The sequence below is a fragment of the Mytilus edulis genome, chromosome 9, assembly GCF_963676685.1.
Source record: "Mytilus edulis chromosome 9, xbMytEdul2.2, whole genome shotgun sequence".
NCBI lineage: Eukaryota > Metazoa > Mollusca > Bivalvia > Mytilida > Mytilidae > Mytilus > Mytilus edulis.
Genome location: NC_092352.1, coordinates 47,305,605 through 47,320,387, shown reverse-complemented (window position 1 = coordinate 47,320,387; position 14,783 = coordinate 47,305,605). Strand labels below are relative to the sequence as shown.

The 14,783-nt window shown below is 33.3% G+C and overlaps 1 protein-coding gene across 1 annotated transcript; it reads left to right on the top strand.

Moving 5' to 3' along the window:
* Positions 1-3,505: 3,505 nt before the first annotated feature.
* LOC139489727 (uncharacterized) lies at positions 3,506-13,735 on the top strand. Its single transcript, XM_071276479.1, has 3 exons — positions 3,506-3,608; positions 9,586-11,740; positions 13,105-13,735. Exons 2-3 carry the CDS (start codon positions 9,646-9,648, stop codon positions 13,458-13,460), a joined length of 2,451 nt encoding a protein of 816 aa, XP_071132580.1. The 5' UTR covers positions 3,506-3,608; positions 9,586-9,645; the 3' UTR covers positions 13,461-13,735.
* The last annotated feature ends 1,048 nt before the right edge of the window (positions 13,736-14,783 follow it).

Below are 14,783 nucleotides of genomic sequence, written 5' to 3'. Positions count from 1 at the left end.
TTTGGGCTTAATGCAAATATCATCATTCTTTAAATATTAAAAGTGGTTTTAAAGGACTTTGCTCTTATATCATACAGTATGACTAAAGATGACATCCTGATGTAGATCTGATAAAAATATACTTTGCATTAAATATGTTGAATGGAATGTACAATTATTCTCAATTTTTTATGTATTTTTTTGTGAAAGATGAACCATACAAGGTATCTTTTTCGGCCCTTTCTTTACTTATAACATCACCTGCTGATATGACACCTTCCTATAGACACCATAGAACGTGTCTCTATCGACCCTTTCTTTAATATAAACATCACCTGCTGATACGACCTTCCTATCGTCGCCTTAAAAGTGTCTCTATCTATCTTTTCTTTACTTATAACATCACCTGCTAATATGACCCCTCCCCATAGGCATCATAAAAAGTGTCTCTATCTACCCTTTTTTTACTTGTAACATAACCTGCTGATATGACCCCTCCCTATATGCACCATAGAAAGTGTTTCTATCGACCCTTATTTTACTTATAACATCACCTGCTGATATGGCTCTTTCCTAAAGGCACCATAGAAAGTGTCTCTTTTGACCCTTTCCTTACTTATAACATCACCTGCTGATATGGTCCCTTTCTATAGGCATCATAAACAGTGTCTCTACTTTTCCTTTCTTTACTAGTAACATCACATGCTGATATAACCCTCCCTATAGGCATCAAACACAGTGTCTCTATCGACCCTTTTGGTACTGATAACATCACCTGCTGATATGACCCCTTCCTTTAGACATCAGAGAAAGTTTCTCAATCGACCATTTCCTTTCCTATATCATCACCTGCTGGTTTGACCCCTTCCGATAGACACCATAGAAAGTGTCCCTACCGCCCCTTTCCTTACTTATAACATTAATTACCTGCTGATATGACTCCTCTCTATAGGCACCATAGAAAGTATCTTTATCTATCCTTTCTTTACTTATAACATCACCTGCTGATATGACCCTTCCTATAGACACCATAGAAAGTGTCTCCATTGACCCTTTCCTTATTTATAACATCACCTGCTGATATGATTCCTTCCTATAGGCATCATAAACAGTGTCTTCTTTCTTTACTAGTAACATCACCTGCTGATATGACCTCTCCCTTTAGGTACCAAAGAAAGTGTCTCTATCGACCCCTTCCTTATTTATAACTTCATCTGCTCATATGACCCCTCCCTATAGGCAGCATAAAAAGTGTCTCTATCGACCTTTTTTTTACTCATAACATCATCTGCTGATTAACCTAGCGGCGTACTGCAGTACATGATATATAAGGCATGAAGATGTTATTGTTACAGATCAGCTAAATTATCTTTAGTAAAGGATCCTACAAATTAATGTAATATACAGTCACAGAAAATAATTATATTTATAAGTACGTCTGAGTCAGTGACAACTCTTCAACAGATGTATCCATCGGATCGCCATCAATGATGGTGATTCATGGCTGTGTACATAATGTATATACAACTCGTCTAAACATCAACCCAACAATGTTAGATCTGTAAATTTGCTTTCGCAAATTTTTGGTTCTTCCCTCGCCGGGATTCGAACCCATGCTACTGTGATATCGTGACACCAAATCGCCTGCACTGCAACCGTTTCGCTAGACCACACGACCACCTGGGCTCTCAAAAAAAAGAGCTTTCGCTGGCCTTGTGTTACCTTTCCTCGTCAGTTTTAATCTAGTTGTCACTGACTCAGACGTTCTTATAAATAGAATTATTTTCTGTGACTGTATATTACATTAATTTGTACGATCCTTTACTATAGATAATTTAGCTGATCTGTAACAATAACATCTTCATGCCTTATATATCATGTACTGTAGTACGCCGCTAGATTAAAACTGACGAGGAAAGGTAACACACGGCCAGCGAAAGCTCTTTTTTTGAGAGCCCAGGTGGTCGTGTGGTCTAGCGAAACGGTTGCAGTGCAGGCAATTTGGTGTCACGATATCACATGGGTTCGAATCCCGGCGAGGGAAGAACCAAAAATTTGCGAAAGCAAATTTACAGATCTAACATTGTTGGGTTGATGTTTAGACGAGTTGTATATACATTATGTACACAGCCATGTATCACCATCATTGATGGCGATTCGATGGATATATCTATCTATATATATATACGAGTCTAAATTGAAAACTACGTTCAAACCTATGATTGCGTTGGATAAAAACCGCAATTTTTATACGTGTACATGTTAAACAAATTTCGTTGGAGAAGGGTCTAAATACAGCACAAACAACATTTTCCAAAAAACAAAAAAAGTGAAGAAGTATATTTAAACAAAACGCATTTGACTAACAGGTCGAACAACTGATGTTCTTTAACCCTGCTGACTGCCATTGGCGATTGCCAAATAAAATTGATCACAAGATGTAACAAAATGGATCTTAATATAAATTTAATACTAAACAGAAAACAATTAACTTGTGGCCACGATGTTATATATATATGCGATGTATGTTGTAGTACGACATGCTTTCAAATTCACAGTTTAAGGATGTTTGCTTCTCTTGTTTTTGACTTTTTGACAGATATTCGGAATCCTATAGTTTCATCCGACATGCCTTAAAATACAACATAGGTGTTAAATGAAAGTTTTGCTATAAATAGAGAAATTCTGACAGGGCGAAGGTAACAAAAAGCAAATACACTCAAATTTTAAATTTTGGGAAACACAAAATATATATACGTTTTATTCTTCTACATTCCAGCATCCCTTAAAACATTTCCAATTGCACAGGTTTTATCTGTGCTCGTATCTGTACTCAGAGTAAAATTTAATATGTAAACACGATATGATCTTCATCCGAGCACTTTGTGTATCCAAGAGGCGTTAGCCGATTTGGTGTCCCTTATGTACGCCATGTCATTATTCTATATGATTCATGATAATTTAGAAAGCGACCAAAGGGCATTGCTGTATCTTTCATAAATTATTTTATTCCATGTATAAGCAAAAAGCTCAGATTTTGGAAATCAAACCAGAAAAATACAAGATGGTAAAGGAATTCATATTGGCAAACAAAAGCAGGGATAATGGTATTAATTTGATGAGAGAAAAACAGATACAATTAAGATTGCACCATCTACAGTCCATTAATGTCGGGGTTTTTTTCTCTTTTTTGTGACCATTTTTCTTCTTTTTTTATTTACCTAACTATTTTAGCAATCTCCAGCTATGAACATAATAATATATTTAGCAAAGAAATAAACGTGCAACTAAATTGGCACCTACAAATGCATGAATCAATGCATAGTAATGTACACATATGATATGCATATGTATTTGTGTAAAATTGATGACCTACAAATTATATAATATCTGACTTAATTCATTAAATTATAAAATAATAATTTCACATAAAGGAACGAGCTTGAACAATACTGTAAAAATAGGTTGATTAAACATGTTTTAGACTAAACAGAGCATTTAAATAGACTATGCACAATATCGATTTAATGACCTAAATACTGGTTTTCAGAAAACATATAGCATGTATAGTATACAGTTATGTAAACTTATAACCGGATAATAAAACACGTAATCTATCAGGAAGTCATGTATGTATAATAAATTTATTTCCTCTATTATTCGATTATATAATTATTTCATTAATATGAACTTCACAATGTTCTATTGATTGCTATTTTTTACTTTAATATAAATTGACGTCTGATTTTTTTTCACGTCCTACATGTATTAATGTACAATAATTAGTCAAAATTTCATAAGTAACAATACTTGTATTACTAATTATTGTTATGGCAATGTCACCTGTCCTAGTATTAGATGTAAGCTTGGCGTGTCTGCGTCCGCGTCAGCCCTGATGATATGAGACGTTTACATCTGATTTACATAGAAGTGATAAGTAAATAGAGACGGGTCTAGATCACTCATCTGCTGATACGGCACCTGCTGATTTTGCCTCATTCACCTGCAAATTTAAAGTTGCTTCCCTTTGTACATTAACCGATTACAAATTGAAAAATTTATCCCATGTTACTTTATTAATTAAATTAAGATAAATAATAGCTACAAATTAATTATGTGAGATCGCAAGAATTTAAATGATTTGTAAAATTTGGAATACACTGTAGACAGTTTTGTCTTTTTAATAGTTCACAATAAGAATACATAAATTAATTTGGAAACAAAATATTTTTAATCAATTAAAATGAATGTCGAGAAATTGGAAATCCCACTAGAAAATGACAGTATATTGAATAAAGAAATTGAAATTTAGACTTGCCCACCTACGGACCTTTCAAGGAGTTCTTTCATTGGTTCTTAATGTGCAGAGAGCTGGCACTCTATCTCTTCACGAGAAAAAGGAAGAAAAATCTCCTTTTTGACCAGACGTGGCTGCGCATTTATTCATTCAACACGATCAAACGGACACTCAAACATTCACGTTAACTTTACTGTCGGATCAAAAACCAAAAGTGACCATATTTCTGTTCCTGAGTCACCTTTGGGCTTAATGCAAATATCATCATTCTTTAAATATTAAAAGCGGTTTTAAAGGACTTTGCTCTTATATCATACAGTATGACTAAAGATGACATCCTGATGTAGATCTGATAAAAATATACTTTGCATTAAATATGTTGAATGGAATGTACAATTATTCTCAATTTTTTATGTATTTTTTTGTGAAAGATGAACCATACAAGGTATCTTTTTCGGCCCTTTCTTTACTTATAACATCACCTGCTGATATGACACCTTCCTATAGACACCATAGAACGTGTCTCTATCGACCCTTTCTTTAATATAAACATCACCTGCTGATACGACCTTCCTATCGTCGCCTTAAAAGTGTCTCTATCTATCTTTTCTTTACTTATAACATCACCTGCTAATATGACCCCTCCCCATAGGCATCATAAAAGTGTCTCTATCTACCCTTTCTTTACTTATAACATAACCTGCTGATATGACCCCTCCCTATATGCACCATAGAAAGTGTTTCTATCGACCCTTTTTTTACTTATAACATCACCTACTGATATGGCTCTTTCCTAAAGGCACCATAGAAAGTGTCTCTTTCGACCCTTTCCTTATTTATAACATCACCTGCTGATATGGTCCCTTTCTATAGGCATCATAAACAGTGTCTCTACATTTCCTTTCTTTACTAGTAACATCTCATGCTGATATAACCCTCCATATAGGCACCACACAGTGTCTCTATCGACCCTTTTGGTACTGATAACATCACCTGCTGATATGACCCCTTCCTTTAGACATCATAGAACGTTTCTCAATCGACCATTTCCTTTCCTATATCATCACCTGCTGATATGACCCCTTCCGATAGACACCATAGGAAGTGTCCCTACCGCCCCTTTCCTTACTTATAACATTACCTGCTGATATGACTCCTCTCTATAGGCACCATAGAAAGTATCTTTTTCTATCCTTTCTTTACTTATAATATCACCTGCTGATATGACATTTCCTATAGACACCATAGAAAGTGTCTCCATTGACCCTTTCTTTACTTATAACATCAACTGCTGTTATGTCACCCTTCCTATAGGCACCACAGAAAGTGTCTCTTTTGACCCTTTCCTTATTTATAACATCACCTGCTGATATGATCCCTTCCTATAGGCATCATAAACAGTGTATTCTTTCTTTACTAGTAACATCACCTGCTGATATGACCTCTCCCTATAGGCACCAAAGAAAGTGTCTCTATCGACCCCTTCCTTATTTATAACTTCATCTGCTCATATGACCCCTCCCTATAGGCAGCATAAAAAGTGTCTCTATCGACCTTTTTTTTTACTCATAACATCATCTGCTGATTGACCCCTCCCTGTAGGCATCATAGAAAGTGTCTCTATCGACCATTTTTTTTTACTTATAACATCACCTGCTGATATGACTCCTTCCTAAAGGCACCAAAGAATCTCTATCGACCCTTTCCTTACTTATAAAATCACCGGCTTATATGAATACTTTCTAAAGACATCAAAGCAAGTGTCTCTATCGACCCCGTCATTGCGTATAAATGCTTTATCTTTTCTCTTGTTATAAAAAGAGCAATCCCTGTTCCCTTTTCACGAATGTGACCTACCGAATTAGACTATTTACCGGCTTTATAATAAAATGAGCAACACGACGGGTGCCACATGTGGAGCAGCACCTGAAATTGTAACGGTTTATTTCTTCCTCTGTGATATTTTATCCTGAGGATAATTTGTCCCGGTAATTTTTTTCCAGGCATGGTATTTCACAGGTTGATTTTTTCCAGAGGAGTGAAAATCTATCTGTGTTATGCGGATAGAATGTACCGGTATATATTTGCCGTAATCTATTTCACAGAACCGTGTGAAAAAGAGTCCCATTAACTACTATGTAAGTTACTCACAATCAATATATACCTGACTATAATTATAAAATGTTTCACAAAGGTAGACTAAATTTGCATGATTAATCAAAGGGTGGTAATTATGAGCAATTTATATTTTAAAGACATTAATATAATATATTTCTGAATCTATTTTATAGCGAAATTTTTATTTGAATCTTATTTTTTATATATTCATTTATATAAAAAGATGACTTACAACTTGATTTAATAAGACAGATAACATTTCACAGGTAAAAACTATCCAGCTGTTAAACATACTATTGTTCCAATATATTGTTATGCTATGATTTATCTGATTTCCATATATCCATATATATTTGTACTGAGATCTGAAAACAACTCACTTTTACATGAATTTCACTAACCTTATTTAATCATGATATTATTTTCACAATTACGATCTTTGAAATTACTTCTGATTTTCTTCCCTATGTTTCATGATAATTTTCTTTTTAAAAGGATGATATTGACTTGAATACATTTTTTTGTATTTCAGGAAATTTTTTCAAGGATAATTTGTGAAATTATTTCCCATTATGATATATATTTTTTAACAATTTCGCTTTATTTCAAATACACTATTATTATTTCATTGTATTTTTAAAGGATAATTTTTTTCTAATAACTATTCAATAAGTTAACAACCCAGATAGAATTTCACGGCAAAGGATAAAATATCCCAGGGAAATAGTTTCCTCAGGATAAAAAAATAACAACAACTACTGTGACATTTTTTCCTCCGGATAAAATTTCACCCGGATATAATTTTGCTTTACAAAATCACCCCCAGTTTTTGGTGGGGTTCGTGTTGTTGTTGTACCCCTATTTGTGACATTTTGTTCATGCATCGTTGTCAATACATGTATAATGAAATTTGATGCGACGGTCGTACTAGTGAGAGGTTTAGCGCTATAAAACCAGGTTCAATCTACCATTTTTTACATTTGAAAATGTCTGTACCAAGTCAGGAATATGACAGTTGTCGCTTGATTAGGGACTTTCCGATTGAATTTTCCTCGGGGTTCGGTATTTTTGTGATTATTTTTTTTTTTTTTTTTGGATAAAACAGGAAACGTGTCATCATCTCAAATTTTACAGATGCAGTAACACTTTAAGAAGATGTTTTGTAGTTATTGATTTGGAATGAAGTCTATTTTTCTGTCATCAAATTAATACATTATTACTGCATAATCAAAATATGAATTGCTGAACTATCTTGTCTTTTTTCTGGTTTAATTGCCAAACTCTGAACTTTTTTTTTATGATAACTGATAACTCTTAGAATTATACATGTAAGTACGATAACAAATTAAACCTTTAAATAGTCAGCTTATGAAAAGTATGTGATCAACGATTGATTTCGGAAAATTAGAATGTCCATAGAAATTTGTGTATGCTGAATAAGGGCAGGAAACAGGCAATTGATATATATGCAAACTCCTTTAGATTTTTTTTCGAATATCAACACTTTTTTTAATAAGTTGTGTGCATTCTTACCGATTTACTGTATTCCATTATACGGAACGCTCAAACCTTTAAAAAAACGAAAGATCGATTGCCAATTTGATTAGAATATTATATTCGACAGTAATGGATACTATAAAACGGAAGTCTGCAACTAAGGAAGCAATTCATTAGGTAAAATGGTTTTAAAATAAAACGACCATGTACATGTTTTTAGATGTATGATAAAAGATTATCATATCTTTAAAAACAAATCTACCTGCTAACCACTGGATCCATGTCTGATTTTGATATTCGTTTAAGTATATAAATAAAATTAGATATTTTTAGTTGACTTGATTGGCATGATATCGGCAACTACATGTAATACCACCAAAAAGGGGTTACACATTAAATTAACTTCATTTAAAAAGTAATATAAATAAATTTACCCAAATGTCAGAACTACTCATAAGAAAGAGAAAGATAATGGAAATGATATATTTCTTGCACATGAATGTATGATAAAATGATTGATAAGCTCACATGAATTATAGATGAAAAGTTGAAAACAAAAATGAATTAATACATTCATTGGCTCTCGGTCATAAAACTTTACTCAGTACTCGGGAGTACAAAAGTGTGCTCGAAGCAACAAATACATAGTATTTTGATTTTGTTCACACATGGTTGTCAATATAATGGATTTTTATGAGAATGAGAGGTTCTAATTATCTAGCTATTAAACCAGGTTTCACCAACCATTTTTGACACTAGGAAATGCTTGTACCAAGTCAGGAATATGGCAGTTGTTTTCCATTTGTTTAATGTGTTAGAGCTTTTGGTTTTTGCCCTTTGAGGAACGTTTTTCTTGAAGTTTGGTATTTTTGTTATTTTACTTTTGATAGCTGTTGATATCTGAGTCTGAGTACGATCATCATGCCCAAGGGCTGGATTTCTATCTTTAAAAAAAAATGTCGTGTATTGTCTGGCATCAGTAGCAAATGTGAGGTTTGTAAACCAATATGTACATACTAGGCAGTTTAATCATTTATTTGAAGTGCATACAAAATATACTGATTTACTAGTTTATTTCATTTATAACAACACATTACAAAATTACAAATAACAATATTAAAGGTAAACATATTGCTGCACCAGATGTACATTTCGGCATTCAATGTCTCCTCAGTCATGTTCGATACGAAAATATTTTAAAATCCAATACTATAACTTTGGTTTGATTATATACCACCTACATCAAGAACGCCACAACTATAATTTGAAGAATAATGCAATAGAGTATTACCAACGAAACAAATCTGGCAAAGAAATCAAACATTAAAATTTCTGTCATGATTTAGCCCGACAATTACACTGAGACGTGCAAAAACAAAACAAACATACAAAAAACTGTAGATGGTATTATAAATGAAAGTATCTGCCAGTATATAGGTCCACACAGTACATGACAAATATTCATTATGATCCATTTGACATACTGTACATTTAGAAATCTATAATTTGTTTTGCATTTTCGATTGCGGTTGTTTTTATTTTATGCAAAAGCTTTTTAGTCGCAATTTTTGCGAGATAATTGTTATATCTTATTCAATGTTTTTATATTTATTTGTACCTTAAGCAGAGTGCATGGAATTTTGTAAACATTCATTTCAATGATAATTATTTATATGGCAATTTTTTTTTTACAGATGAGTCAGAATTAAGGAGTATTATGGCAAATAGTGTACCATAGTATTTGAATACATAACATGATGGATAGTACCATCATACCAGGATTATTTGGGCTGAATCTTAATCTGATGTATGTTTTAGACATCCAAATGATTTATGATGAAATAGAAGCACTTGAAATACGACTGCAAGTTGAGCATAAGTGTGTACATAATGTTCTCAATAATATGATTGCTATTTTGAAAACAAAAATACCAAGATTGCGATGTTATGCAAAAGAAAAGCTTGAACATATTCTAAGGGAAAATAAAAACAATTTAAACGCATTGTCCGATCTAGAACAGATTTATAAGGGATTGCATAGACTATCGGACGCAGAAAGATGTAAACAACGCATGGAAAAAATCATTAATAGCACCCAAGAAGAAGACATGGTTAATAAAGCTGTTTGTCTTTTGGAACAAGGGTATGCATTGGTGCACGATATGTCAGCTAATATCGAAAACATTGCAAGCAGCAAATTAACTGATGCACACAAGCTGCTGCAGGCAGAACACCAAAGAAGCGAAAAAGAACGAAGATTAGTGCTTCAAAAATGTGTTTTCCACAACAAACAAACTATCAGTAATTTAGAACAATCTATCCAATGCAGTAGAACAAACGAATACTTTCTCCGCAAAATTACAGCCCTTCAACAATTTGAAAGGGCCCAAATCATCTGCAGCAAATATCCATACAAAATAGTATGGTCGTATTACATTGGGGAGGCATGGAATCGTCATGTCGATTCACTACAAAGGCAAAAAACTGAACATAGAATAAAAGATGTCTTGGATGCTACCTGTAAGGCGATTGAAATGTTTTTAAATGTTGCAAACATGACAGATGACATTGATAAGAAAAGAACTTACATTTCAAGATCACTTGCACAAATAGGCCATATATTAATAAAACGCCACAAGACACTTGAAAATAATCCTACAGATTTTGAGTTCATTAAAGATGAGTCATTTGTCAAATATATCAGAGACCCAAGGATACCATTAAGAAAGGCATATGACATGCAGAAAAAAATACCCGATTCATTTGTAATGAATAAATATGGACGTGCCTTATTCCATCTTTCGAAAGAGAAAGATTCGCATGAAAAACGACAGCGACTTGAAATGGCTGCGGCAATACTTACTAAATCAATAGAATGTTTTACCATGAACTGGTTCGCTTATAGTACGCGTATGCAAGTTACCGAAAGTTTAGGAGATTTGCATTTAACGACAAACAGAGAATTGTCTTGGCAATACTTTCAAGCAGCATTAAGAGATGGAAATCAATGCTTCGAATCTAAGGGATCTGCAATTGATATGGAAATATTGGCAAGAATATGTCAGAAGATTGCCAAGTTCCCATTCACCAACAAATATGGCGCCTATGTGGTTAAGAATAAAGAGTTTCTTCACTACGCTCTTGATTATTTGCAACACGGAATAGCTTTATCAGGTCCAAGCGAATACAACATTGCTAAAAGAATGGCATCATGTTTATACGACTTAGATGAACTCGTCACAGCTGCTGAGTGGATGAAACGAGCGTTAGCATTATCCTCATATGTTAAGACATATGACTTTAAAGTTACCTGTTTATATCTTCTAAAACGATATGGCGTTGAAAGCAATGATAATGGAGGTGACAAACACTACTATATTCTCCGAGAAATAATTTACATACTGCTTAAATGCCAAAAACAGCAGGCAAATACGAATGAAGTGTATGAATACATGATCAGGAACGACTACTCCGACTTGTGTTCACTTATACACGACGTGGTAACGGTAAAACAATTGTTAAAACAAACCGGTATAGATATAATTACAGAAATCTTGCAATGTGACACAGCAATAAAAAAATTAGATACAGGACAACAGAAGCAGCTTGAACAGTTCAAAGAACAAATATCAAATGTCGTTCCACAAGACGATATTGAAATGGATCTCGAAGAAGAGTTTGAAAAATCTTCAGCACCTATTCCGATTTCTCTAGAGACTCAACAGGTACCCGAAGGATATCAATACAGTTTCTTCATATCTCATAGCAAGAGAGACAGTGACTGGGTTATCAATATGCTTCTTTTCGAATTAGAAAAGAAATTTTCAGACGAAGACGAAGCTTTTAAAGGTAATTTATAGAATTCTAAAGATAAAAGAGCCTCGTAGATAATCTACAGTTACCGCTAGCCAGCTGTCAACACTATTGTTGTGTGTTCAAACTCCGATCGTTTCAAGGTGCTAGTTTTTCCCGATCTGAATTGTCTTTGATTGATTATTTTCCTGTCGAAGGTGCGTGGTTTATTCCGGATACACCACTCTTATCTAAACATGAACTAGTAGTCATGACATGACAAAGAGTGCTGACAATTGCATTAACCACAAACCATCAATCAATAGAAAAATGTAATGTTTTCACCTTTCGTCTGCTTACAAGAAAGAAATGTATCGAATAATGTTAAAGACCTCTCGTGTTCAGGCAATGAAGAAAAGGGGGGTGTGGTTTTTTCCCCAAAAAATATTTTGATCCTCAATTTGATGAAAAAAATATTGTGGTCAAGCAGATTACATAAAATTATTCTGAATCCAGGTTTTCCCCATACCTTATAGTGTTAAATTTGGTAAAAAAAAAAAAAAACGATTTGATTGATAGCGTCCAAAAAAATAAAAAATAAATATTTTCTGACAAAAAAAAACATACCCCCTTTTTTGAAGTTAAGGTGGTACCCAACACTTTCACTAAAATTGATTTGGCTCTTTTAATTTTCATAAAATTATGTCAAAGTATTTACTTTGACCCTTTAACAAAAATATAAAAATTTCAAAAATTTTGAACCAACCGTTTTGTCAGAAAAATTATACTGGTTATATAGCAGTTTGACAAACACCAATTTTGATCAATGAGAAGCTTAATATTCCATTTACAACACAACGTAATTAAAACGTTTAGCTGACTTTACAGAGCTATCTCCCTGTAGTGTTAGGTACCACCTTAATGGTTGCTTCCTAAACATGCTAAAGTACAAAAAAAAAAACAAATATTTTATAATTTAATTTATTATTTAACATGATAATAATTGATTTCCTGTCGATTATAACCAGCAAATATATCTGATGGTGAATACAATTTGGGTATCTGATAACTCTTAGCTCAAATAAATAAGAGTCATAGAAATTCTTATCCACGAATTCAAATATAGAACAAATATTCAACGATTGACCGAACCAGACATTATTTCACGTATGAACTAATTATCAGTGTTGTGCGGTCACGAGCTGAATATTTTTCCATACTTGAATTTTTGAACTAGTAATTGTTTTTGATACATTGTCATTGAAGTTTTGAAGGAAATAAAGTGAACAATATAAGAAAGTTTTTGTTTGTAACGCATTCTAAATGAGATTTTGGTATAACGTCATCGACAATATCTGAACAACATCCATTCTTGTATTGTCAACGTATATATATGTAATAATTGTGTAAATCATTTTCAGGTTGTATTGCGGACAGGGATTTCGTTCCGGGAAAAACTATAATCAGGAACATCACAGAAGCAATCAGTAAAAGCTGTAAGATAATCCTTGTGCTAACAAGAAATTTTGTTGCGAGCCCTTGGTGTGAGAACGAAATGGAAAGAGCATTAGTAAGACATATTAATGATAAAGATAGCTGTGTCATTCCCCTTTTATTGGAACCGTTGTCAGATGAGCAGTATCCTGATTGTTTGAAAAATATTACATATTTAGATATGACAGATGAAAGTACAAGGATTCAAGAAATAAGCAGACTGAAGCGGGCTTTGTTGTATGCACCTGGTGATGATATTATATACGTTCGGGAAGACAAGTGAATATTTTAGCTCAAGACGTGACAATACAATGAAAATGTGTTATGTAAAATACCAATCGTCACACTAGACATATTGATGTTCAACTTTAAAGAAGCAGATCAGAAAATGTTGTCACAGGTTTATAATTTTGTAATTTATTAAACGACACGTGACCATTACAAAAGTTAATAAGTAAAACTCGTTCTCATATTGCACTATCTTATACGATGTTAAATAACATGAGCGTATTTTGTTACTTTCAAACGAAATTGATTAAATCATGATTGATCTTGATATTCACTGCTTTTAAGAAAGGTGCAGAAGCAATATTCTATGATTTTGTTTGTCATATCAGTGTTTTCTGTAATAGATAAAGGGATATGTAGTGTGGTCGCCAATTATACAACAACACGACAACACAAATAACAAAATGACGGGCCTACATACCTTTGCAGCAATAAACAGATGCCCTTTATATTTTAACAGGGTCTAGATCTTCCCTTGTCTAAAATCTAATATAGAGAAGAAACTTTAAAATCACGTTCTGGTCACATGGATCAAACTCGAGAAATAACTTTCAAGACAAGTTTCAACCAGGGAGATGAATTTGAAAACCCATTCAGAACACCTGTGGTAACCCTAGGTTGTTTTGGGGTCGTGTTTTTCAAATTATAATATTAGTTTCGTGTAAACATAGTGTATGTGTTTTTCTCTCGTTTCCCTATGATGTTGAATGGTCGGCAACTAAAGGTTTGGTTGGGCCCTTTATTTTCTGTATTTCGTTCAGCAGTTACAATGTACTATCTATAGAAATTGTTAATCTTATGTGAAAAAAAACCAGTACAAACGTATAACCCTATAAATTATTCATAAATGGGATATATAATCAACTTTAATTTTTTTTTCACGGTGTAGTTTTAAAAAGATTGGAAAACATTAATATCAAGAAATCATAATGACGTACACAACAGAGCATCTTAAGCCTGAGTCTTAACAAGTCACTAGAAACACACATTATATTTTATCTTACCTCCTATACATTTCTAGGAATGTGATTGGTTAAAAGCGACCTCGTGGAAACCGTGTATATTTGATATTAGGTTAGTAGGGAGGCGGGGCTTATTTCATACACGGTTAGTAGTGGAGATACGTCCCTTTATATTCCATATAAGGTAGTAGGGAGGCGGGGCTTATTTCATACACGGTTAGTAGTGGTGTTACGTCCCTTTAGATAAACAAAACAGTACTGAGAAAAAATCTTAAAGGTTTCAACAGACAAAGACATTGATGATTAAGATTGAAATAAATTCATAAAACACATTTAACATTGTTGACATCTGTTTT